The following is a 24,963-nucleotide window of genomic DNA, read 5'->3' on the forward strand; positions in this document are numbered from 1 at the left end:
CTGGAAAAACTCCAACTCTTGAAGATTCCACTACTTTCCTAACGGTGCCACCAGCTGTGTAGTAAGAGTTCAAGCATGTGAGTCTATGGGGAACATTTCTCGTTCAAACCACTAACACCCTCTATTCCAGAAAGATTCTCATCCTTCTGATCATTCTTTACATGACTACTGATAGTATAAACCCTCATCAACACTGCTTCCAAAAACTACAGAAATGACTCACATCCCAGGAGCTCCCTTTAGTCAATGTCTCCATTCTTTCTTCCCACTGAAGGTCACCTTCCATGTATAATTGTAGCCCCTTTTGAACTTTTATATCTTGCTTGTTTTCCCTGAGATTATGTTTGTGAGCTTTTTGTCTGTAGTTGCATATAATTATAATTTGTTCAGTCTCAATGATGCACAGTATTACATTAAGTCTGTACTACCTAGTTGTTGTTAATAGGCATTTAGAAAGTTTTTGTATTTTGGTTATTATGAATAACGCTGCTGTAAATATTCTGTGTTTTATCCATTATGTCATTTTTGCCATGTTAGACATAAATTTAAAATTCATTTATATCATTATAGAAATACATTTTTTTCTGCCCTATGTTAAATTTTGTCTTTAAGCCCATCTTATAGGGACATCCATGTCATATTCCCTCCTCCCAAGACCTAAAGACCATCATGCGCAGAAAGGTTGTAAAACTAGAGGTCATGGAGGACTGCTGCAAAATAGTGTCTTCCAGACATGACAGGGTTGTTGAACATAAAAACTCATAGTAGCTGTTTCTGTATTCATAAGATCCACACACGATCAGTCCAGCAAAAATCCAGCATGAATGGGAGAGGGGTCCACAAAGTCCCACTCATCGTCGCTGAGGAACTATTGGCTACTGGGGAGGATCAGTCAGTTTTCTTCAGGGATGCAGATCCTGGTAGCTGGCCCTTGCTTCAGTGAAATGGTTCTACACTCTCACACATACTGGCAACACTAACTGTACTAATGAGTTAAAAACCAAACAAATAGAAAAGTTTGTGTATTAAAGATGGAGAAGTAGTGTGAGGAGTGTGGGTTTGCTCAAAAACCATTGTATGTTGTTGGAGAGTTGGATCAGCGGTTAATAATGCAATGTGCTCTTGCTTCAGGTGGCTCAGAACTGCCTAACTTCAGCACTGTATATTTGTGAAATTCTCAATAAATAAATAAACAAATAGAGGGATTTAAGTAAGATGGTAGTATATAACTCTCTTGTAGAATTCTGGCAAGTGGTTCAAACTGTCATCATGTCTGTTAGTCTTCTCTTCCCTGTTGCTCCTAGACACACAACTTACCTTTAGGCTCAGACCAGAGGCTTTTAAGTTCCAGACTTTGAGATGGTGAAGCTGCTGAAACATTTCCTTGGCTACTTCTAGACACAGAGTTGTACATTGCTGTCTGTTCTTTTACTAGTCATATGTTTGTGTAATTTGGGATTTGTGCCTGGGGGGGGGAGGGCAAGTGCAGTAGATGTTGCTGGGCAACTAGCAGTGCAACAGAAGCACTCTACCCCAAGTGGACTGCCAGTGTGATTAGTACAATGCTTTCCCATAGTGGGCACTCATTATAAAATTGTTCAGTGGGTGTGTGCTCTTACTGTACCAGAAAGCAGATATGATCTGAATATTTGCTTTTGTAAAATCCTGTGGTAAGTTTGTCCATCCTGTTTTCAACTACCCTTTACAAAGTATATTAAATACCTTATAAAATTTATTTCAGTTATTTTATTGATGAAGTTGTTCCCCATTGATACTATGAAGCCTAATGGAATCTCTAAGTACATATGATCAACAAGCCATTGCTCATAAAAGATGCCTAGCAAATGTTTTAGATTTATTAAATTTTAAATTGATTAAATAACTGGAAATAAAGTTTCAATGAACGCAAATGTTTGATTTCCATAAAGGAAAATTTCTGTCTTGTACACACATAGAAGGTAGCTTTTTGGTCCTGTTTGTGTATTTATTAAGAAGACTTTTAGGATTTTCATTTGGCTTTCAGGGGAAGAATGACAGATTATTTGTATGTAATTAATTATAGTTAAGCACCAAGTCACTGAAGGAATTATCAGGCAAAAGGCTAGTGTAAATTATCAAAAAAGGAGAGTTCTCAATGCAGTTGATGGTTTTAACTGCAGGCATTTATTTATCTGTTTACTTAACCATTTCTAGGGAAAATGCCATTTCTTTTTCAGTGTTTCATTGTGACATTTTCTTCATATATAAAGATAAACAAGTCAATTTTTCTTCCATATAGGCAAAGCAATCATATTCTCTTCTGAGTCAGTTCACTCATGTTTTTGTTTGCAGATTAACCCTGTGTTAGTAAAACAAATGACTCAACTGCTTGACCAATAGACTTCATGTTAGATACCTTTACATCACGTGTTCAAAATACCTGGGAACAGTGTGTAGGGAGGAATTGTTTATTTTGGCTCCCAGTTTCAGAGGTGCCAACTCATCATGACTAGAAGGGCAGGTCAGAGCAGAGAAGTTTGTATTTTATCAGCCAGAAAGGAAAAACAGACTAGAGCCACTTGCAGCCTTAAAGACTATCTCTTTCCAGAGGTCCACCTTGTACCCCCCCCCTTTTCACCTGTATTGTGATAGTATGAATCTATCAAGGCATTTATCCATTGATTAGGTCAATGTTTTCAGGTTTTAATTATCTTTGGAATGCCTTCATAGACATACGCAGAGTGTACTTCACTAACCTCTCAAATATTTATTCAATCAGCTATTACAGAGTCCATGGCTTCTTTGACTTGGAAAGTTCCCTGTTTTCTCCTTAGACAGTACTTTTAGTTACTCTGTGGGGGAAGGAGAAATGGAGTCTTGCCCTATTGTAGTGATAAGGGTTGGCAGTTTTTACTTTGATCGAGGCCATAGTGGATTTGAAGACAAAGTCATACTGTTGGGCCACGTGGGGTAGTGTTATCAGGGTATGTGCTACACTCCTCAGGCATCAAGAAACTATTTAGGTTATTTCATTGCATAGTTCCTGAAATCAAAGTTTTCCTTAAGTCCTGAAGAATTGTGGAAAGCTAGTAAATTGATGTTGCTTGAACATGATTTCTACTAATTAGTTTGCCTTATATGTGAGGAAAGTAACTTTCAAACTTTTACAAAGTGATTAAAATGATTATGAAATTATGGTAGTAAAATAGTACCCCTCAACAAGAAATGCAGTTCCTAAATTAGTCCATTTTTTTTGTTTGCATCACTCTGTCACAAACACATGGATGGCATTGTTGAATTGTGTGGTTAAACATTTTGGCTCTGAAGAAAGACAACTCTTGGTTACATGTGGTGCTTCCAGCTTAAGCATGTGACCTTAGTTGGACAAACCATTTAGCTTTTCTGTGAGTTAGGTTGTATTAATTCCTGGAGAAGAGTAGTACTTCATAGTGTTGTTTTAAGTGTGGATGAGGATGCATGCAATGACTCAAGGGTCTACCATGAATGTAGGTGCAAAACCTGCAGATATTAGTCTTTAAAGAGCTAGTAGAGAACAGACAAGAGACAGCCTAGGAGTCAATAGTAGAGAGTGGTGCTAACCAAAGGAAATAAGAATGCTGCCTTAGCAGAACTTTTAAAACTGGAGAAGATTAGCATAGTCCCTGAACAAAAGGGCGTAAGGACTGGTATGTGAAGTAGCAGAGATTGTTGTAGCTTGAATTTTGAACAGTAATTAAATTGTTTTAAGTTTACTACAGAAATTATTTATTCTTCTGTAATAACAGTGATGTTAAATGGAAGATGAGGAATAAAGAAAAAATATAATGAATTCTGTTCTGTCTAAAAGATGTTCTACAGTGTTTTTATGAAGGGATATAGAATTTAGCAATCCTTTCCCTAGAGACTGAAATAGCATTTCTTTACTGAGGATGCTGAGATGACTAAAGCAGAGCTTCTGTGATGAAGGAATTCTTTTTCAAGTGGAAGAGGCAGAGGCAAAAGAAGAGCACTTCAGGTCTGTGTGCATCCCATGATGCTGAAGTACATCCATGAGTGAATAAGCTTCAGGCACAGTCGGAAGATGCACGATGATTCTGTTCTTATGACAGTCAACATTTCTCTTTCTCTTTTCTTTAGTTGGAGAACATCAATTGACAGGCCATAAAGTGGCAGTTAAGATCTTAAATAGACAGAAGATTCGCAGTTTAGATGTTGTTGGAAAAATAAAACGAGAAATTCAAAATCTTAAACTCTTTCGTCATCCTCATATTATCAAACTGTAAGTATTTTTGTGTTTGAAAATATAAAAAAGTCCTGAAATAGTTAAAACAAAGTTTTATAAATATCATGAGTTAATTTTAGAAAATATCAGTTTTCATGTTCATATTCACTTTTAATTTTCAATTCATTTCACCTCTGTCAGTTCTTCAATGCACATACTTAGTTTAGAATTCAAAGCCATTGCTTCAAAATTTGTAGTATTCAAGTGGTAAGCTAGCCTTGGAAGTTGGTTCTTTAGTATTCACTCTGAATATTACTTGGGCATTTGCTACTCCTAAGTTGGTTCTTTTATTTTATTTATTTCTTCTGTTTTTAATTTAAAAGTAACATGAGGCCAGGTGTGGAAACATATTACTGTAATCTCACTTGGAGACCAGGGCAGGAGGATCATGAATTTGAGGTCAACCTGGGCTACATAGTAAAATTGATAAATAAATAATTAGGTAAGTAAGTATAGAACTACAAGCTAGTAAAATAGAAAGACAAATTAATAAGATATATAGAAAATGTATACATTAAGTGTGCAGTAATATTCTGTAATGTTTAAAGTTCTAGTTTTGTAGAGAGCAATGTAGCATTCTAGACACAGAAAATTATCTTTATTGTACTTTAATGCTTGGATGCAGTTTTTATGAAATAAATGTTAAATTTACTTAAGAAGTAGCTGATGGTAGCCAGGAACCGTGCTGAACATTCTACATTTATAATTCCATATTGTCATTATGACAAGTCTGTAGGTAGGCTTACTTCATAGATAAGAAGACAGCATATCTAACAGGAATAAATAACTAGAAAAGTAAAATTGTGGCTCCATGGTTTTACCCAGTTAGATTTATATATTGTTACTCAGGTATGTAAAACAATAACTAGGTATAAACCCAATATGGTGCTTTGTAAAGCCAAATTATTAGTGAATTTAGTAGTAGAAATAGAGAGCCAATTTATGTCTTGATTCAGATAAGATTGCCACATAAGAAAGCCTACTTAAGAGTATTATAAAGAGTACACATGAACACAGTGGTCCTCCAAATTAGCACACAAGGATGAGTCAGAAAAAGACCTGAGCAAGGTTTTCATGAGCAGATGTGAGAAGGACTCCGCTTGCTAACGTAGCCTTAAAAGATGGAGGAAGGGGCTGTGTGACAACACAGGACAGCTTCCAAAAGCCAAAAATTCAGAGAAGAGGACTTTGCTCCTAGACTCTCCAGAAGGCATCTTAATTCGTGTCAGGTTTCTAATCCACAGAACTATAAGATAATGCATGTGTGGTGTTTTCAGCTTCTTAAGTTTGAAGTATGGAGGCAATGGAGACCAATGCAACACCATGCTGGTTAGTTTTTAGCAGCTTGGCAAACTAGAGTTACCTGGGAAGAAGGAATCCCCTTAAGGGATTGCCCTGTCAGTTTGAGCAGTAGGTATGTCTGAGGGACATTTTCTTCACTAATGACTGGTATTAGAGGGTCTAGGCCTCCGTGGGCAATGCCAACCCTGGGAAGACAGTCCTGGGCTGTATAAAAAGCAAGATGAATGAACAAGCCACAGCAAGTGACCCAATAATCAGTGTTCTGTCACAGTCCTTGCTTGAGTTCCTGCCTCCAGGTTCCTACCTTAAATTCTGTTAGCTACTTCTCTTCATGATTAACTATAATCTGTAAGACGAAATAAACCCTCTCCTCCCCATGCCACTTTTGGTCAGTGTTTTATCACAGCCAACAGAAAAGCAAGCGAAATAAATAGTTATTTGTAATTTATTCTCTCTCCAGAAAGGCTGTCCTGGAACTCACTATGTGCAGAGCAGGCTGGCCTCAAACTCACAGAGATCTTCCTGTCTCTGACTCCAAGTGTTAGAATTAAAGACAGGTGCTACCTAAAATTTAGGTGAATTCCTAAAATTAGTGATTGGTTCAATTATTACAGGCTTTAAAATATTTAGTTTTTAATTGTTGTACTTTTTGTCAATGAACTATTGCAAATTAAAATATTTGGTGATGGAGCTCACACAGTGCCATCTGGCCAATATCAAGAATATGCCACTGACTGTTCCCACCTGACTAATGCTTGGTTTGGTGAGCCACTGACTGACATGATTGCCACGAGATTTCAGTTTTATAGCAAGCGTCAATGTTATGGGATACTTACGTTAGGTTCATTCCATCCTAAACAGAATTAGGTGGCAGTATTTGATTTTAAGACTGCTCTGTGCCAGGTGCTAGATGACCCTAGAATGTGCACATCAACATTTTGGAAGATTAGTATAAAATATAACCTACCAAGGACAATGCACCTCTCCTCCCCTTCATTTTCTAACATTTGAATGGGGGTGCTTCAAGTGTTATGTAAGAAGTAATTGTTGGCATTGGTGGAATGCCTAGTTTATGATAAGCATTGGCACAAAAGCAGACATTGGCCTCCTGGGAGCCTATTCTCCTTGACTCCAATTAGTTCTCAGTTAACTGAAACAGTTCATATCCTTTTTTTTTTCTTTCTTTTAAAGGCAGTCTTGTTGTATGACCTGGGCTGGCCTAGAACTGCTGTGTAATTCAGGAAACCTTACAATCAAATTCATAATCCTGTGTTTGCATCTCTAACGCAGAGGTTCTAGGCATGTGACTCATATCTGACTTGACTTCATGTTTGTAATGATGTCAGTGGTGTGTAAGCTAAGTCTCGGGTTTTTGTTGCTTGGTAACTATTATGTATGAGAAATGGCCAGACTTTATGCCTAAACTTCACTTTCAGAATGCTAACCCTGAAAGCTCCTATTTGGGGTATGTGACCTAGATTTGTTCTGCTCTTGAAAACATAGATTGTATTTGCCACTGTTCTAGTTCAATTTCTGTTGCTGCAGTAAAATATCCTGACAAAAAACAGTTTAGGGGAGACAAGGGTTTGTATAATTACATGTTAGTCTGTTGTTGGGGGGACATCAAGTCAGAGCACAGTAGCTGTCACATCATGTCCACAGCCAAGAGCAGAGAGAAATGGATGCACCCCTCCTGGCCACCTGCTGCATGCTTATACTCATCAAGACCTTTTCGCTCTTAAGCAGTTCAGGCCCTGCCCCATAAAGTGGTGCCACCACAGCAGGCTGAGTCTCCCTACAACAATTAACAACACAGTCCCCAACAGACATCTCATAGTCTAATCTGATCTAGATCATTTCTCAAGTGGGTGATCCTTCTCAGATGACTCTAGGTTGTGGCAAATTGACGCTTTAAACTATCAGTACAGTCAGTAAAAATCAGTGCTTATCATGGAATTTAAAATCTTATTTCTGACATAATTTCAGAGTTGTCTTCTTCTTGTTTCTATATTAACACTTGTCTCATTCTGATTTAAAATTAGTTATTGTTATATTGTTCTAAGTAGCTACAGAACAGCCTCATAGTTGATTGGCAAGTATAATTAGTAAAGATGAATGCAGTGCTTAAAGCTCTTGAGTTTTCAGCCACGAGCTTATGTCAGGAGCCTAAGTCTTCCACACTGCTTCTTTAATTGCAAATCTGAATTTTTAAACAAGAAAAACACTCATGTTTTCTTCCTACTGAGACTTATTGACATAGCCTCTAATAATGTTAGTATTAACACACACACACACACACACATACACAACCGGGGGAAGGGGTGGGGGGATGTGTATGTGTGTGTGTGTGTGTAAGTAGGTAATAAACCCATAATAGTCAATTATGAATTATGTCATATGCAGTAAAGATGTAAGGAACCTGGAAGAGCAATATTATCCTCAGAAAAACTAACAATACAAAGGGCTTAAAGTGGAAAATCCTCCACTCCAGTAATTAAGGGAGCAGAATGATCTAAGGCAGTGGTTCTCAACCTGTGGGTCATAACACCTTTGAGGGTCACATATCAGATATTTACATTATGATTCATAACAGTAGCAAAATTATAGTTAATGAATTAACAATGAAAGTAATTTTATGGTTGTGGTCACCACAACATGAGGAACTGTATTAAAGAGTCACAGTGTTAGGGAGGTTGAGAACCACTGATCCCTAGGGGTTTGGGGTGATAAAATCAGAGACATAGAGGGTAGTCAAACTAGTGTGTTATCGAATATAGTTAAGGACTTTAACTTCCACTCTTGAGTAAAATGAAAAGTCACTGAAATACGTTGACCAGAGGTGAGATGTCATATGACTTAACACATAGACTGTATTTAGGCAAATACCGAAGGAAAGAAAAAAGATAGGAGTCAATTGCAATAATCTTGGTGAAAGGTGATGGTGTCATAGAATACGAGGTCATGTGGTAGATGCTGAGCAGTGTGCCTGTTCTGTGTATGCTTTCAGGGTGGAGTTAACATTTACTGAGAGAAAACATAGATTATGAAAGAAGACTAACTCCAAGTACCTGGTATGGACAAATAGAAGAATATTCTTGCCAGTGACTAACTGGGAAAGGTTATATGAAGACCAAGTTTGAGATAGGGTGTTAGGAGTTAGTATCAAACATTTGACTTTGGTTTTATGAAACTGAAAGGAGGCATCCTAGTAAAGATGTTCTTGAATAGCTGAATCTGGAATTCATGGGAAAGTTAGATACAGATAGACTCTTAGTTAGGGTTTCTATTGCTGTGAAGAGACACTATGGCCATGGCAACTCATAAAGGAAAACATTTAACTGAGGCTGGATTACAGTTCAGAGATTTAGTCCATTATTGTCATGACAGGGGGCATACAGACAGACATGGTATTAGAGAGGTAGCTGAGAGTTCTACATCTGGATCCACAGGCAGCAGGAAGAGAAATGAGACACTGGCCTGACTTGAGCATCTGAAAACGGAAAGCCTGCTCCCAGTGACACCCTCTTCTGGCAAGGTCACGCCTACTCCAACAAGGCCACACTTCCTAATATTGCCACTCCCTATGGGCCTATGGGGGCCATTTTCATTCAGACCACCACAGATAGTATACCCTAAGATTGAATAAGAATACTGAGAACCAGCGAGAACCTCTGTATAGGAGAACAAGTCCAAGGACTGAGCTCCAGGGCACTGTGTCTGGACATAAGTGGGAACCAGAAAATGAATAGTCTATGAAGGTGGAGGACAGAAGAATCTAGTGTTTTAATGCAAAACAGGTGAAATATTTCACAAATGAGATTTTTGTCATACCTTGCTGTGCCAGAAACCTAGATGGGCATTTTTGTCTTTTTATTTGTCAAAATTATTCAATAACAATAATTCACAAGGTACAGCCCTTTTAATGGCAGCAGTTTGCCAGATAACCCTGTCTGTTTTGGTAATCTGGCTGATGCTAATATATATGCTTTTTGTTTTGTTTTTGTTTTCTTTTTTTCTAGATGGGATTTCTCCATGTATCCCTGGCTGTCCTGGAACTTGCTCTGTAGACCTGGCTGTCCTCGAACTCACAGAGAATCCTCCTGCCTCTGCCTTCAAAGTGCTGGGATTAAAGATGTACACCAACAACACCTGGCTGTTTTTTTATTCTAATCTTAATCATCCATATTAACTCACATTGTATTAGTACACAGTAAATCTTAATCCCCCCCCGTGTGTGTGTGTGTATGTATATATTTATAGAATGAATACTAGTTAAAGAGGCTACTATAGAGTTCTAGAGTTTCAGAATTGGGCTAATAGAAATGCAAATGGAGTGTATATTAATAAGACAAAGGAACTCAAACCAGCTCCCAGATGGAGCTGTTACTGAGGCCATAGGAGAGTCAGGGTTAAAATCTAAGATTTAGTCAACTATACCTAGACTGAGAAAGAATAGCAAATCTAGGTTCAAATGGCCCATCAGGTAAATCAGTGAATAAGAGCAATCGAGTAGGCCTCATTCACAGCAGCAGACCAGTTGAACTGAAGTGCCAGGGACATTCATCCTTGATGTGCATGTTGGTGTCAGATGATGGGCTTTTGGACTTATGACATAGCTGTGCTAGGCACTTACCACTTTATGGAATCCGGGTGAGGGAGCTATACACTTGGTCTGGTATGTTGCCTAAGTTCCCACAGCCCCTTTCTTTTAGGAGTTGTTTATTTTTAATTTTGTGTGTGCGTGCGTGTGTGTGTGTGTGTGTGTGTGTGTGTGTGTGTGTGTGTGCGCGTGTGTGTGTACACATGTGATTGTAGGTGCCCTTGAAGTTCAGAAAACGGTTGGATTTCCTGTAGCTGGAGGTATATGCAGTTGAGCTACCATATGTGGTGCTGGGAACTGAGCTCAGGGTCACTGAGCAATATATATATATATATATATATATATATATATATATATATACATATATATATGTATACATATATATATGCCCTTAACTGCTGAGCCATCTCTTCAGCTGCCAAACTTTTTAATATAATATGGAGTAACTTAGGTTGTAGATACAGATTATCAACTGTTTTTACTGCTAATATTGAGTAAGGTGAAAACTGAGCATTGACTTAATAGATTTGGCAAAGTGGAGGTTATTGGTTATTAAAAACTTTTATTAGGATGTTAAAGGCAAAGTAAGATGAAGAAAAATATGTGATGAAAAGAAACAATACTGTAGACAGGAGAAGAGAGAACATTGGTATCTAGATGGGAATGTACAGTCTAAACGGGGTGTTTTTAAAGATGGGTAATGTTATAGATGTTTGTAAACCACAATAAGGAATGATTAGATCAAGAACAAACTAGGGATGCAGGAGACAGGGGGGCTAATTGTAGGAGCTAAGTTGCTTAGCGCAGGTATGGGGACAGAATTCATTACATAATTGGGAGAGTTAATATTAGAAAATCTATGGCCATGGAGGTGGCTGTATGTAGAGGGAGGAAAGATAATTAGAAACGAGGAAGTCTGGGAACTTAGAGGCTATCTGTTACACAGATACCATAAATGGGTGGCATCTGTGTCCCAAGTAAAAAAGAATAGCAGTGAGGAAAAAGATGGTTTAGAGAGTTAGCAAGGAGATTCTTGTGTGGTACTGTGTTATAGTAGTGTATGCTACAGAGACTGTGGGTTTTGTTTGGTTCCCGTTGCTTGTTTGTTTTGAGGCAGGGCCTTACTATGTAGCCCAAGATGACCTTGAACTTATGATTCTGAGCAAGATTAGGCTGAAAATTTCCATTGCATCACAGTTTATTGCTAGATTGTTCAAATATTCAGCACTTAAGATTTAATTAAATGGGCTGGAGAGATGGCTCAGTGGTTAAGAGTGCTGGCTGCTTTTCCAGGGGTCCTGGGCTCACAACTGTCTATAACTGGAGTGCTGTAGACTCTGATGCTTGTTTCTGGTATGCAGATAAAATGTCCACATACATAAGAAAGACATAGTTTAACATTCAACTAATGAATTGATGAATCTATGCTCTAAATAGCAATGGGTGCTTGTATTTCAGAGATGCTTTTTTTTTTGGCAAGAGGTTCACAGTATCATGTAGTCTTTAAGATAAACAGATGAGACACAAATCTGATCAGTTCTCCAACTCTTAAGAAGAGTTAGGAGGGGTGGGCAAAATTGAAGGACTCCTCTTGAGGATAAACCAACTGATTCCCTCTGGGAAAAGCAAACAAACTATAAACAATCCATAAGTTAAAACAGACAACTAAACCGATTGAAATGTATGGATGGTATTTGAATCAAATTCTTAAAAAAAGAAAAAGATTGTAATTAGGAAACTCTATGATTAGATATTTGATACTCATGGTTTTCTAAATGTGTATCTGATGGTGATTTTGCATTCTGTGCATATGCATACATATACATGTATAATTGCATTTTAAAAAAAGTATCCACTAGAAAATATTTAATCTGTTTATAGAGAAAATGAAAGCAAATTCATTTTGATTTGTTGGTCAAAGGAGAAGTAGATTCATCAAAGAAAATATCAAGTCCAACAAATCCCTAACACAAAATATTCAGGAAATATGGACACTGTGAAAGACCAAACTTAAGAATAATGGGTACAGAAGAAGGTGAAGAAACCCAACTCAAAGGGACAGAAAACATTCAACAAAAATCATAGGAGAAAACTTTCCCACCTAAAGAAAGACATGCCAATGAAGGTACAAGAAGCTTACAGAACACCAAATAGAGTGGAGCACAATAAAGTTCCCTCACCACATAATAATCAAGACCCCAAGCATAAAGAATAAAGAAAGAATACTTAGAGCAGCTAAGGAAAAAGGTCAAATAAAATATAAAGGCAAACCTATAAGAATTACACCTGAGTTCTCCATGGAAACTCTGAAAGCCAGAAGGTCCTGGATAGATGTGCTACGAACACTAAGAGACCACAGATGCCAGCCCAGACTACTATACCCACAAAGCTTTCACTTACTATAGATGGAGAAAACAAGATATTTCATGACAAAACCAGATTTAAACAATACATATCCACTAACCCAGCCCTACAGAAAGTTCTGGAAGGAAAACTCCAGTCCAAGGAAGTTAATTACAACCAGAAAAACATAGGAAATAGATAATCCCAATTTACCAACACCCAAAAGAGAAAAGGAGTGGAAATCCACATACAATTCCACCACCAACAACCATTCCAAAACGAATGAGAATGAGCAATCAAAGGCATTAATATCCCTCAATATTAATGGTCTTAACTCACCCATAAAAAGGCACAGGCTAACACAATGGATTCGAAGACAGAACCCATCCTTCTGCTGCACACAAGAAACACACCTCACTCTCAAAGATAGACATCACATCAGAGTTAATGGTTGGGAAAAGATTTTCCAATCAAATGGTCCCAAGAAACAAGCAGGGGTAGCAATCTTAATATCTAACAAACTAGACTTTAAAATGAAATCAATCAAAAAAGATGGAGGTCATTTCATATTCATCACAGGAAAAATCTACCAGGATGAAGTCTCGATTCTGAATATCTTTGCTTGAAATACAAAGCCATCCACGTTCGTAAAAGAAACATTACTAAAACTCAAAGCACACATAAAACCTCACATACTTATAGTGGTTTTCAACACCCCACTGTCACCACTAGACAGAACTGCCAGACAGAAACTTAACAAAGGAACTAATAGAAGTTATGACCCTATTGGCTTTGACAGACATCTATAGAACATTCCATCCAAACACAAAAGAATATACCTTCTTCTCAGCGCCACATGGAGCCTTCTCAAAAATGCACCACATACTTGGCAACATAGCAAACCTCAACAGGTACAAAAAAATTGGACTAACTCCATGTATCTTATCCGACCACTATGCTTTAAAGTTAGAGTTCAACAACAACACACATTGCAGAAACCCTACAAACTCATGGGAATTGAATAATGTGCAATTGCACCACTCCTTGGTCAAAGAAGAAATAAAAAAAATTAAAGACTTCCTAGAATTCAATGAGAATGAAGACACAACATACCCAAACTTATGGGACACTTTGAAAGCAGTGCTAAGAGGAAAGTTCATAGCACTAAGTGCCCACATGAAGAAACTGAAGAATAGTTACACTAGAGAACTAACAACACAGCTGAAAGCTCTAGAACACAAAGAAGCAAACTCCCCCAGGAGGAGTAGATGCCAGGAAATGATCAAATTGAAGGCTGAAATCAATAAAGCAGAAACTAGGAAAACAATAAAAGAATGTAACAGAGTTGGTTCTTTGAGAAAATCAACAAGATGGACAAATCTTTATCCAAATCACCAAACGGCAGAATGTGAACATGCAAATTAACAAAATCAGAAATGAAAAGAGGAAATAAGAATGGACACTGAGGAAATCCAGAGAATCATCAGGTCATACTTTGAAAACCTGTACTCCACAAAATTCGAAAATTTAAAGGAAATGGACAACTTCCTGCATAGATATCACCTGCCAAAATTAAATCAAGAACAGATATGCAATTTAAGTAGACCTATAACATCTAAGGAAATAGAAGCAGTCATCAGAAGTCTCCCAACCAAAAAAAGCACAGGGCCAGATGGCTTCAGTGCAGAATTTTACCAGAAATTCAAAAACCAGCTTATACCAATTCTCCTCAAAGTATTCCATGCAATAGAAGCAGAAGGGTCTTTGCCAAACTCTTTTTACAAGGCTTCAATATCATTGATACCCAAGCCACACAAAGACACAACTAAGAAAGAGAACTTCAGACCAATATCCCTCATGAACATTGATGCAAAAATACTCAAAAAAAATGCTGGCAAATCGGATCCAAGAACACATCAGAAAACTCATCCACCATGATCAAGTAGGCTTCATTCCAGGGATGCAGGGATGGTTCAACATATAAAAATCCATCAGTGTAATCCACCATATAAACAAGCTGAGAAAATCACATGGTCATCTCACTAGATGCTGAAAAAGCCTTTGATAAAATCCAACACCCATTCATAATAAAGGTCTTGGAGAGATCTGAGATAACAGGAACATACCTTAACATAATAAAAGCTGTATACAGCAAACCAACAGCCAACATCAAACTAAACGGACAGAAACTCAAGGCAGTTTCTCTAAAATCAGCAACAAGACAAGGCTGTCCCCTCTCCCCATACCTCTTCAATATTGTGCTCGAAGTTCTAGATAGAGCAATAAGACAACAAAAGGAGATCAAGGGGATACAAATTGAAAAGGAAGAGGTAAAACTTTCACTATTTGCAGATGATATGATAGTTTACTTAAGTGACCCAAAAAAACTCTACCAGGGGACTCTTACAGCTGATAAACACCTTCAGCAAAGTGGCAGGATACAAGATCAACTCAAGAAAATCAGTAGCCCTACTATATACAGACGATAAGAGGACTGAGAAGGAAATCAGAAAAACATCACCCTTTGCAATTGCCACACACAACATAAAATACCTTGGGGTAATGCTAACCAAACAAGTGAAAGACCTGTATTGCAAGAACTTTGAATCTTTAAAGAAATTAAAGACACCAGAAAACGGAAAGATCTCCCATGCTCTTGGATAGATAGGATCAATGTAGTAAAAATGGCAGTTCTGCCAAAAGCAATCTACAGACTCAATGCAATCTCCATTAAAATACCAAATACCAGCACAATTCGTCACAGACCTTGAAAGAACAATACTCAATTTTATATGGCAAAAAAAAAAAAAAATGACCAGGATAGTCAAGACAACCCTGCTAAACAAAGCAACATCTGGAGGCATCACCATTCCTGATTTCAAGCTCTATTATAAAGCTATAGTCCTGAAAACAGCTTGGTATTGGCACAGAAATAGACAGGTAGACCAATGGAATCAAGTTGAACACTCTGAGATTAATCCACAAACCTATGAACAGGTGATCTTCGACAAAGAAGCTAAAATTATACAATGGAAAAAAGATAGCATCTTCAACAAATGGTGCTGGCATAACTGGATATTGGCATGTAGATGACTGCAGATAGATCCATGTCTATCGCCATGCACAATACTTAAGTCCAAATGGATCAAAGACCTTAACATAAATCCAGCCATACTGAACCTGTTAGAAGACAAAATGGGAGGTACCCTTGAACTAATTGGTACAGGAGACAGCTTCCTGAACATAACACCAGTAGCAAAAACACTGAGATCAACAATAAATGGGACCTCCTGAAACTGAGTAGCTTCTGTAAGGCAAAGGACACAGTCAGCAAGATTAAAAAGGCAACCCACAGAATGGGAAAAGATATTCACTAACCACACATCTGACAGAGGGCTGATCTCCAAAATTTACAAAGAACTCAAGAAGCTACTCTCCAAAACAACAAAGGACCCAATTAAAAAGTGGGGGACTGAACTAAGTAGGGAATTCTCAATAGAGGAGTCTAAAATGGCTGAGAGACACTTAAGAAAGTGCTCAATATCCCTAGAAATCAGGGAAATGCAAATCAAAACAACTCTGAGATACCATCTTAGTCCTGTTAGAATGGCTAAAATCAAAAACACCAATGACAGATTATGCTGGAGAGGGTGTGGGTAAAGGGGAACACTCGTCCATTGCTGGTGGGAGTGCAAACTTGTACAGTCACTTTGGAAATCAGTGTGGAGATTCCTTAGTAAAATGGGACTCAGTCTACCACAAGACCCAGCAATTCCACTCTTAGGCATATACACATAAGATGCCCATTCATACAACAAGGATGTCTGTTCCACTATGTTCATAGCACCATTATTTGTAATAGCTAGATCCTTGAAGCAACCTAGATGCCCCACAATTGAAGAGTGGATAGATAAAATGTGGTACATTTACACAATGAAGTACTACTCAGCTGAAAAACAAAAAACAATGGAATCTTGAAATTTGCAGGCAAATGGATGGCGCTAGAAGAAACCATCCTGAGTGAGGTAACCCAGTCACAAAAAGATAAACATGGTATGTACTCACTCCTATATGGATTTTAGACATGGATCAGGGGAGTGTCAGCCTACAATCCCAATGCCAGTTAGTCTGGGGAACAGGTACGTTCCCAAGATATATGCATGATACCCCAGAGAAGTGGAAAGAGGAAAAATCTCCTACCAGAGTGGGAACATGGTGGGAGGGAAGAGGGAACCAGGAAAAAGAGAAGGGAATAAGAGGATGGTAGAAGACATGGGGGGGGAGGCGGGAAGGTTGAGTCGGGGTAAGAATAGAGGAGACCAGGATGAGAGATACCATAATAGTTGGAGTCATTACAGCCTTGAGGAGAGAGCTGACACTAGTGAGATTTCTAGAGATTTACAAGGATAACACCAACTGGAAAACTAAATAATAGCGGAGAGACTAATTAATAGCCCCTACCTGATAAGGTTGATGACTACCTTGTATGACATCCTAGAACCTTCATCCAGTGACTGATGGAAGCAGAGACAGATACTCACAGCTAAACACTGAACTAACCTTCTGGAACCCAGAGATGGAGGAGTGAGGAGTGAGGAGCAATGGGGTCAAGACTGTGCTGGTGAAAACCACAAAGACAGCTGACTGGACAAGGGGGAACTCTTGAACCCTTCCAGACTGATGGCTAAGAGGCCAACAGGGGACTGATCCAGACTCCATGAATGTAGTGTCAGTCAGGAGGCCTCAGAAATCTCTCAGGCCTTGGGTAGTAGATCAGTGTTCACTATGGCATACAAATGAACTTTGGGAGCCCATTCCACATGGAGGGATGCTCTCTCAGCCTGGACACATAGGGAAGGGCCTAGGTCCTACCCTGAATGAAATGACAGACTCTGGAGATTCCCCCAAGGAGGGCCTCACTCTCCCTGGGGAATGATGTGGGGATTGAGCTGGGGGTGGGAGGGTGAGAGGGTGGGGGGTTGGGGGTGGGGCTGGTGGAGGGATAAGGGGGGAGCTGGGATTGATATTTGAAGCATGCATGTTTCTAATTTAAATAAAAAGCTAAAAAATTTCCTAAAGCACATTATTTTTCATCTCATATTTCTTGTAATATTTTCATATAATTACTAGAAGTTACCTTTTAATAATCCAGGAATTTCCCTTTCCTACCAACTCTCTAATATGAAGTTGTTTTCTTAGGACTCTTCTTTTTCCAAAAATTGTTTCTCTTTGTTAACTAAAATCCTATTGGTTGAACTTTTGCCAGTTTAAAAAAAACTTTCAGGTTGTTCTGATATTGATCCAAGCTATTTATATTTTTTAAAGTGGTGATTTATACATTAATTTACATAGTTTGTTGTAAGTACTTTACCGGATGCAAACTCATTGATCAAATTACCATCATTATGAAACATGTAATTATAAACTGAGAGGTATGTGTTGGAAAGCCAAGGTAAATATGTCTGTGCAAGCAAATTGCCTCTTTTACACTGGGAAGGTGGCCTGTAAGCTAAGTTCTTAAGGATAAGTAAAAGGGAGGTGCTAAAGGATGTACCTCCAAGAGAGTTATACCTGTCGGTAGAAATAGCCTGTATAAAGAAGCTATAGTAGGGGAAAGTAGAGCATGATTAATGAAAAGTAGAGGGGCTGCCGTTATAGGGATCATTATTTGAGAAATAACAGAGGTAATGGGGCCTAATTAATTTGGAACCTTAAGAGAGATAGAAAACTTCTGGCAGGGGTTGGAGAGATGGCACAGCGGTTAAGAGCACTGACTGTTCTTTCAGAGGACTTGGGCTCTATTCCAAGTACTCACATGGCAGCTCACAACTGTCTCTAACTCCAGTTCCATGGCAAAACACCAATGCACATAAAAACATTAAAAAAAATCCTAAAAAGGGGCTGGAGAGATGGCTCAGAGGTTAAGAGCAGTGGCTGCTCTCATGAGTTTGATTCCCAGTGCCCATATGGTGGCTTACGACCATCCGCATGCCAGAACAATGCATACATAATGAATAATAAATTTATAGAACAATCTTTTAAAAAAACCCCAAAACTTCTGACCCCAAAGCTCAGATATGTGTTTAAAGATAATCTTTATTCAATGCCTAAACTACAGCTAGACTGCAAGTTCTTTCAATAGATGATCCAACTTCTAGTTTCACACAGGAGCAATACAAGGAGGTATTCCATAAGTACTAAGATTCCTTATTTGATTGATTATGCCTGGCACATAGTGAGTGCTCAGTCATGGTAGCTGCATTTTTTATTGCTATCATTTGGCCTTTGATGTGTGATAGCATATTCTGTGAAGTTAGAGGCTTCATAAGATAATTCAACCCAGCAGCATCCTATGAAGACGTAATGTATTTCAAAGCATCAGCAGCTAAGATTGGGTTTCATTTTATTCATTCATGCCTAATCCAGAATGGATAATCACAAATGTGTTTGGTAACAATAAATCATATCAGAAAAATGAGTTGATAACAGTAGATGCTTCTACCTACTCTATTCAATTTGCCTGATCACTTTGATGCCTGTCAAAAAGCCTTCATCAAACCTTTTCTGTCAGAGTTCCTAAATAAAATTACCTTTCCATAGTTCATGTGAAATAGTCTCAACTTTATTTCTGTTATAGTCATTTGGTTTACACAAAATGGGATACCCTGCCATTTGTGTCTTTGAAGACTAAAGTTACCATTAGAAGTATTTTTCCAAGCTAGGTATGGTGGTAGACACCTGTAATTCCAGAATGTGGGAGCCAAGGTGGGGAATTATGAGTTTCAGGCAAGCCTGGATTCTATGTGATGAGCATCTATCTCAAGGGAAAGAAAATCCTAAAAAAGAAATATTTCTACAGACAATTTTTATGTGTTTATTTTGTATACAGTGTTCTAGTATAGTTTGTGAGGATTTCAAAGATAGCAGAAATCTGAAAAAGCGAGAATCTGAAGGGAAGTCTGAGTCTCAGGAAGTTTTGTAATGTTCTTCCATGCATATGATGCTTGGATTAGTTTGCTAACATTGTAAATCTGTTGCCCTCCTACAGTATTATGCAATATCGGAATGTGAAATTGTAGCAAGAATAACAGATGAGATTGATTATTGTGGAAGCACCATTTTGCATTAACCCCCTTTTTTATTTATGAAAAAGATACCAGGTGATCAGCACTCCAACAGACTTTTTCATGGTAATGGAATATGTGTCTGGAGGTGAATTATTCGACTACATCTGTAAACATGGGCGGGTGAGTGATAAACCATCTAGTAACAGCCCCCACCCCCAAACTAAGAACGTGGAAAGCATTGGAAGTAACCAACCACAAAGATATTTTCAGTGCTTTACATTGTTTCTGTAATAATGTCAACTGCATATACAGGTCATATTTTCTTTATTCAGAATCATGCCTTTTAGGATACAGATTTGGGAACTGTATCCCACTTAATGGCCAAAAAATTCTTGTGCTTTTCACAGTCTGTTCTGTATATAATTGGTTTGAGGCTTCAATTATTTTCTTAGAGTTTTCATATAAGTTCTGTTTTAGTTGGTCTTATTGATTCCTTAAAACACTGTGCACATTTACTATTTTTGAAAATTAAACATTGTCATTCAGCAAAGCAAAACCTATCAAATTATATTTTGTGCTCTGACAAAGTTTTGGCTGGTTTGCTTTGTCTGACTTGCAGAATTTCTAATTAGCCAATCCTAAATTAGCCTGCTAAGTTATATTTAGACTGGTTATGAAACTGAAATGCATAATAAATAGATGTCCTAGATAGTCTTGATGCAGTTTCTGTTTTTTCTTTTGCATGCTAGGTTGAAGAGGTGGAAGCTAGGCGACTCTTTCAGCAGATTCTGTCTGCTGTGGATTACTGTCACAGGCACATGGTGGTTCACCGGGACCTGAAGCCAGAGAACGTACTGCTGGATGCTCAGATGAACGCTAAGATAGCTGACTTTGGTATGCTGCTCCACGGTTGCTCAGAGCTATGCAGTATCTTTCCAATGGTCCAGTAACACTCTTACAGAGCTAAGAACTTTCCATTCCACCCGCACAAATCCTGTGACATGAAAACGGATTAATTATTCCGTTTATTCAAATCCACATAAAAACTGCTGAGGTTTCTAGAATATGTTACGAGGCCATGTCAAGACAGATCCACACAGTATTCCTTTCCTCCTAAGGAAATGATAGCTGGTTTGTTTTTTGGGTTTTTGTTTTTTGTTTGTTTGTTTGTTTGAGGGGATAAGCTGGGGTTAGAAAGGAGTCCCAAACTTCTTTGAAAATTTTGTTGTTATAGTGGATGCATTCCCTGGTAAATGAACATAAACAAGTGTGTGAAAATTTGTATCCAGCTGTAAAGTCTTTTGCTCCCTCAGAACCAATGATGGAAAGGCTTCTAAGTCTAATAATCTATGAGAGAACGGGACTTTGGTCCTGGGTGAAAGACAATGTGTGTTTTTATATTCCATACACTAAACAGACCCAGAAAGGCAATAGCGGATGTCCAAGGAAAAGATTATGATGTAACCCTAGGGAGAGGCAAATGGGAGATACAAAATCAGTGTTGCAGGTTATAGGTTATTTGCTTTGTACCTGCTTTTAAAGTAGCTTCACTCATTCCATTTACTCTTCTAGTAAGGGTTCAGCTGCAGTTTGATTCAGTAGATTATGTCTACTATGTTGATCAGAGCTCTAGATTATAAACCTTTCCCAGGAAGTTGAAGCAGGAGGCCCTGCTGTTTGCCTGTGCTCAGCCCCACCTGAACAGCAGTGAGATGCTTTCCCTGATGGACATAAACAAGTCTCACTCCACAGAAGCAGCCTGCTTATCAACTGAAGCAGTTCTGCTGCCTAATTACAATTAAAAAAAAAGATTCACTGTGTCACCCTGACTGGTCTGGAACTTGCTCTCTAGACCAGGTGGCCTCAAACTCCCAGAGATCTGCCTGCCTCTGCCTCCCGAGTGCTGGATCTAAAGATGTGGTGCCCAGTTATAACCTTTTAAGAAAGACTTTTAAAAGCACTGTTTTTTTGTTTGTTTTAATTAGCAGCTGTTTAATTTCTTCATATACAGAAGTAGATAATATTTGGTACTTACATTTTGCAAACAAATATAATTTCAAATAACCTTTTTTTGTGAGGAGTCAAATTTTTCAAGTAGTGAGTGACGTTCATTCCACTTATAGATATGGTTCTTTTGCTTTCTGTGTGATGATGATAAGTTTCCTAAAATAATCTCTTTCTAGTCTTACAGTGCTTTCTGTTACTTTAAAAATGTGTGTGTGTGTGTGTGTGTGTGTGTGTGTGTGTGTGTGTGTGTGCGCGCACTCGTGTGTACTCTAAAGGACAAGACTCGGGAGACAGTTCTCTCCTGCCTCCTTGTGTGCTCCAGGAATTGAACGCAGGTTGTCAACTTTGCTCAAGTATCTTGGCCCACTGAGCTATGTTGTCACCATTACTCTTTAAAATAAAAAATATGGTTTCTGAAGCATGAAATAGTTGAGAGTTTTCATCATAGTTTTTACCTGTATTTTCAGTATTCAGCATCTGAGAAATTGCATTTATTTTTCAGGATTATCTAATATGATGTCAGATGGTGAATTTCTACGAACTAGCTGTGGTTCTCCAAATTATGCAGCCCCTGAGGTCATCTCAGGAAGGTAATAGTTTATTAGTGATGAGTAAGCTTTTGTGACCTTGCATTCATCCTAATAACATTTAACTCTATATTCTTTAGAAGAAGACTTTTAACATAGTATAAAAACAAATTGTTCATTTATTTTTTTATAGGCAGAATAGTAATTTTTTTTGAAACTCCGTGTAGGCATTGTAATGTGTTTATTCATTTTGTTCATTGGCAATGACTGTAACATGTCTATATTCTATTATAGAAAATGTCAAGCAGCAGTAAGAATTTGCTAAAATTTAAGCCGGTGTCTTTACTTAACAGTTATTTAATAGTATTTTTGCATATGTAAGAGTCTGAAGGCAGTTGTTTTTATTTTGGAAGAATGAAATTTGGGTAGCAATATGATTTCACATGTAAACTAGACAGTGACTTTCAAGTTCCTCATGTATAATTAGCTCATTGGTACAGTATAAAATACTTAGGGAGGCTGCAGAGATGTAGTCAAGTCATTGCACAGTGGCTAGTGTCTGGTTTTACAAGTTAGCAGAAATGAGCTGGAGAGCACCATACATCACACCTTATAAACAACAGCAGTCCGTCCCATAACGCTGGAGCTCCACAAAGATCTGGTGTGTGGAGAGCCTATTCCTCACAGTGCACTGTCCTCTAACTTGAAGCATGTGTAGTCAGAGGGAATGGGATCTCTCAGGGGTAGTCTTTTATCAGGCACTATCCTTCTTTATGAGAGTCCCACGTCAGGGCCAGATCTCCTTAAAACCTTTACTCAATTTCAGCTGATGAGTGCTGGGTGATACAGCCAATGATGTAAATTAGAGGCAGCACTCTACATAAGCAGATTGTGTTCTTTCCACGGGAACTTAAGACATTTGTTACCTCAGACCCAAGTTTGCTTTGGTAATGTGCTGCTGGGGATTGGTATTATAGTAGAAAGGTAAGACTTAAATAGTGAGAGGTGTGTGGTGCAGACATAGGTTATCTAGAGCCAAATTGTCTAAGTACAATAAGTTAGCAAATGATTTTGAAAGAAAGTAGTAGGAACTCTGTTATACAGGGGCTGAACAGATGGCCCAGTGCTTAAGAGCGCTTGCTGCTCTTCAGAGGACCCATGCTGGATTTCGAGGACTCACATTTTGGCTTACAACTGCTCGTAACTCCCATTTCAGAGAATCAGCTGCCCCCTATGGCCTCTCTAAGTATCAGATACACAAGTACTACTACACAGACACATGCAGTCAAAACACTCATACACATAACAATAAAATTTAAAGAAAAATAATCTTTAAGAAAAGATAATGCTATACAAGTTAAGTGCTGCCACTATTGAACCAGTTAAGTATTTCAATGTCTGAAATTTTGTTTAAAGTGTAGGCTAGGAGCAAAATTTTTGTTATATATGCATTTTCTTTCTTGAAATAGTTCTGATTTATTATTTTTTTCTAGTTTGTAGTTATCTACTTTGATGTTTCTTTAAAGAAATAAAACACAGTGTAATTTTTGGTGGTGTTGATAGTTGGCTTGTTTTTGAGATAGAGTCTTATCCTGAATGGCTTGGGGCTCTCTAGACCAGGCTGACCTTGAACTCAGAGATCTGTTTGCCTCTGCCTCCCAAGTGCTGGGATTAAAGGCATGTGCCATCATGACTGGCCTGAAATTATAATAAACTTTAATTAGACCTTATAAATATTTTTAACAAATAAAAATAACAATCTTCTGGCAAATTTGTGTAGCTAATTAGGCTGGTTATTTTTGATATGTAATTATTGATGTTTGGGAATTGCCACCTTTCATTGATGACATTAAATAGCAATATATATCAAGTTGGTTTAGCATTTATCATGTATAGAAGCAGGACACTAACAATGAGGGGAAATGGCACCAACACTCAGGCTTGTGTTATCCTGTCTCAGGCTGTATGCTGGTCCGGAGGTTGATATCTGGAGCTGTGGCGTTATCCTGTATGCCCTTCTGTGTGGCACCCTCCCCTTTGATGACGAGCATGTGCCTACACTTTTTAAGAAGATCCGCGGGGGTGTGTTTTATATCCCAGAATATCTCAACCGTTCTGTTGCCACTCTACTGATGCACATGCTACAGGTGGACCCCTTGAAGCGGGCAACTATCAAAGACATCCGGTGATTATGGTTTTTGCTGTTTTGTATATTTTTCTCATTATAGTAATAGTGATACTAGAATATTTACTTCATCTATGCTTTATGACACTTTATTTTGATGAGAATTTTAAGGCCAAGTGTGTGGTATGTGCTTGTAATCCCAGCACCTACCCAGGAGGATGAGGCAAAAGGATCTCAAGTTCAAGGCCAGTATGGGCTACAACGTGAGACCCTGTTTCAAAGAAAAAGAAGTTTTAATATTTGAATGTATTATACAAACCTGATTATGTCACTTGTCCTTCAGATACTTTGCATTGCCTTTATGCTTATTAGCATAAGCAGCAAAGCGCCCCCCGCACTCTATCCACGTTCTCCTTGCCTTCCATTTCCCACTGTACCCTTTTGCTCCCTGAATTCCCCTTGCTTCTCTTATGTTTCATGTGTTTGGTTTCCCACCTTTCTCTATTGAAACCTTATATTTCCTCCTGTCTCGTGGCCCTTTCTAGTTTCCTGGCCTCTAACCACATTATCATTTATATGCTAGAATGTTAGTAGGAGAAAACATTGGCACATTTGTCTTTCTGAGCTTTGCTTAATGGTTACCTTACTTAGTATATTTAAGAAAGTAAGTTTTGTTAGGTTTTTGATCCAGTAGCCACTAGTGGATTGATTGTGGAGAATCCCTTGATTGT

At 38.2% G+C, this 24,963-nt stretch overlaps 1 protein-coding gene across 2 annotated transcripts in view; it reads left to right on the forward strand.

Moving 5' to 3' along the window:
- Positions 1-24,963, forward strand: part of Prkaa2 (protein kinase AMP-activated catalytic subunit alpha 2) — a 60,984-nt gene that overhangs the window by 17,586 nt on the left and 18,435 nt on the right. The window contains exons 2-6 of one of the 2 annotated variants that reach the window (XM_040757046.1): positions 4,117-4,258; positions 19,660-19,753; positions 20,323-20,467; positions 22,083-22,170; positions 24,068-24,292. In XM_040757046.1, coding sequence (XP_040612980.1) covers positions 4,117-4,258; positions 19,660-19,753; positions 20,323-20,467; positions 22,083-22,170; positions 24,068-24,292 — 694 coding nt within the window. The remainder of the gene's footprint in view (positions 1-4,116; positions 4,259-19,659; positions 19,754-20,322; positions 20,468-22,082; positions 22,171-24,067; positions 24,293-24,963) is intronic. The other variant, XM_040757047.1, reaches the window with a different exon arrangement.

This window comes from Mesocricetus auratus, unplaced genomic scaffold (genome assembly GCF_017639785.1).
Source record: "Mesocricetus auratus isolate SY011 unplaced genomic scaffold, BCM_Maur_2.0 Super-Scaffold_100014, whole genome shotgun sequence".
NCBI lineage: Eukaryota > Metazoa > Chordata > Mammalia > Rodentia > Cricetidae > Mesocricetus > Mesocricetus auratus.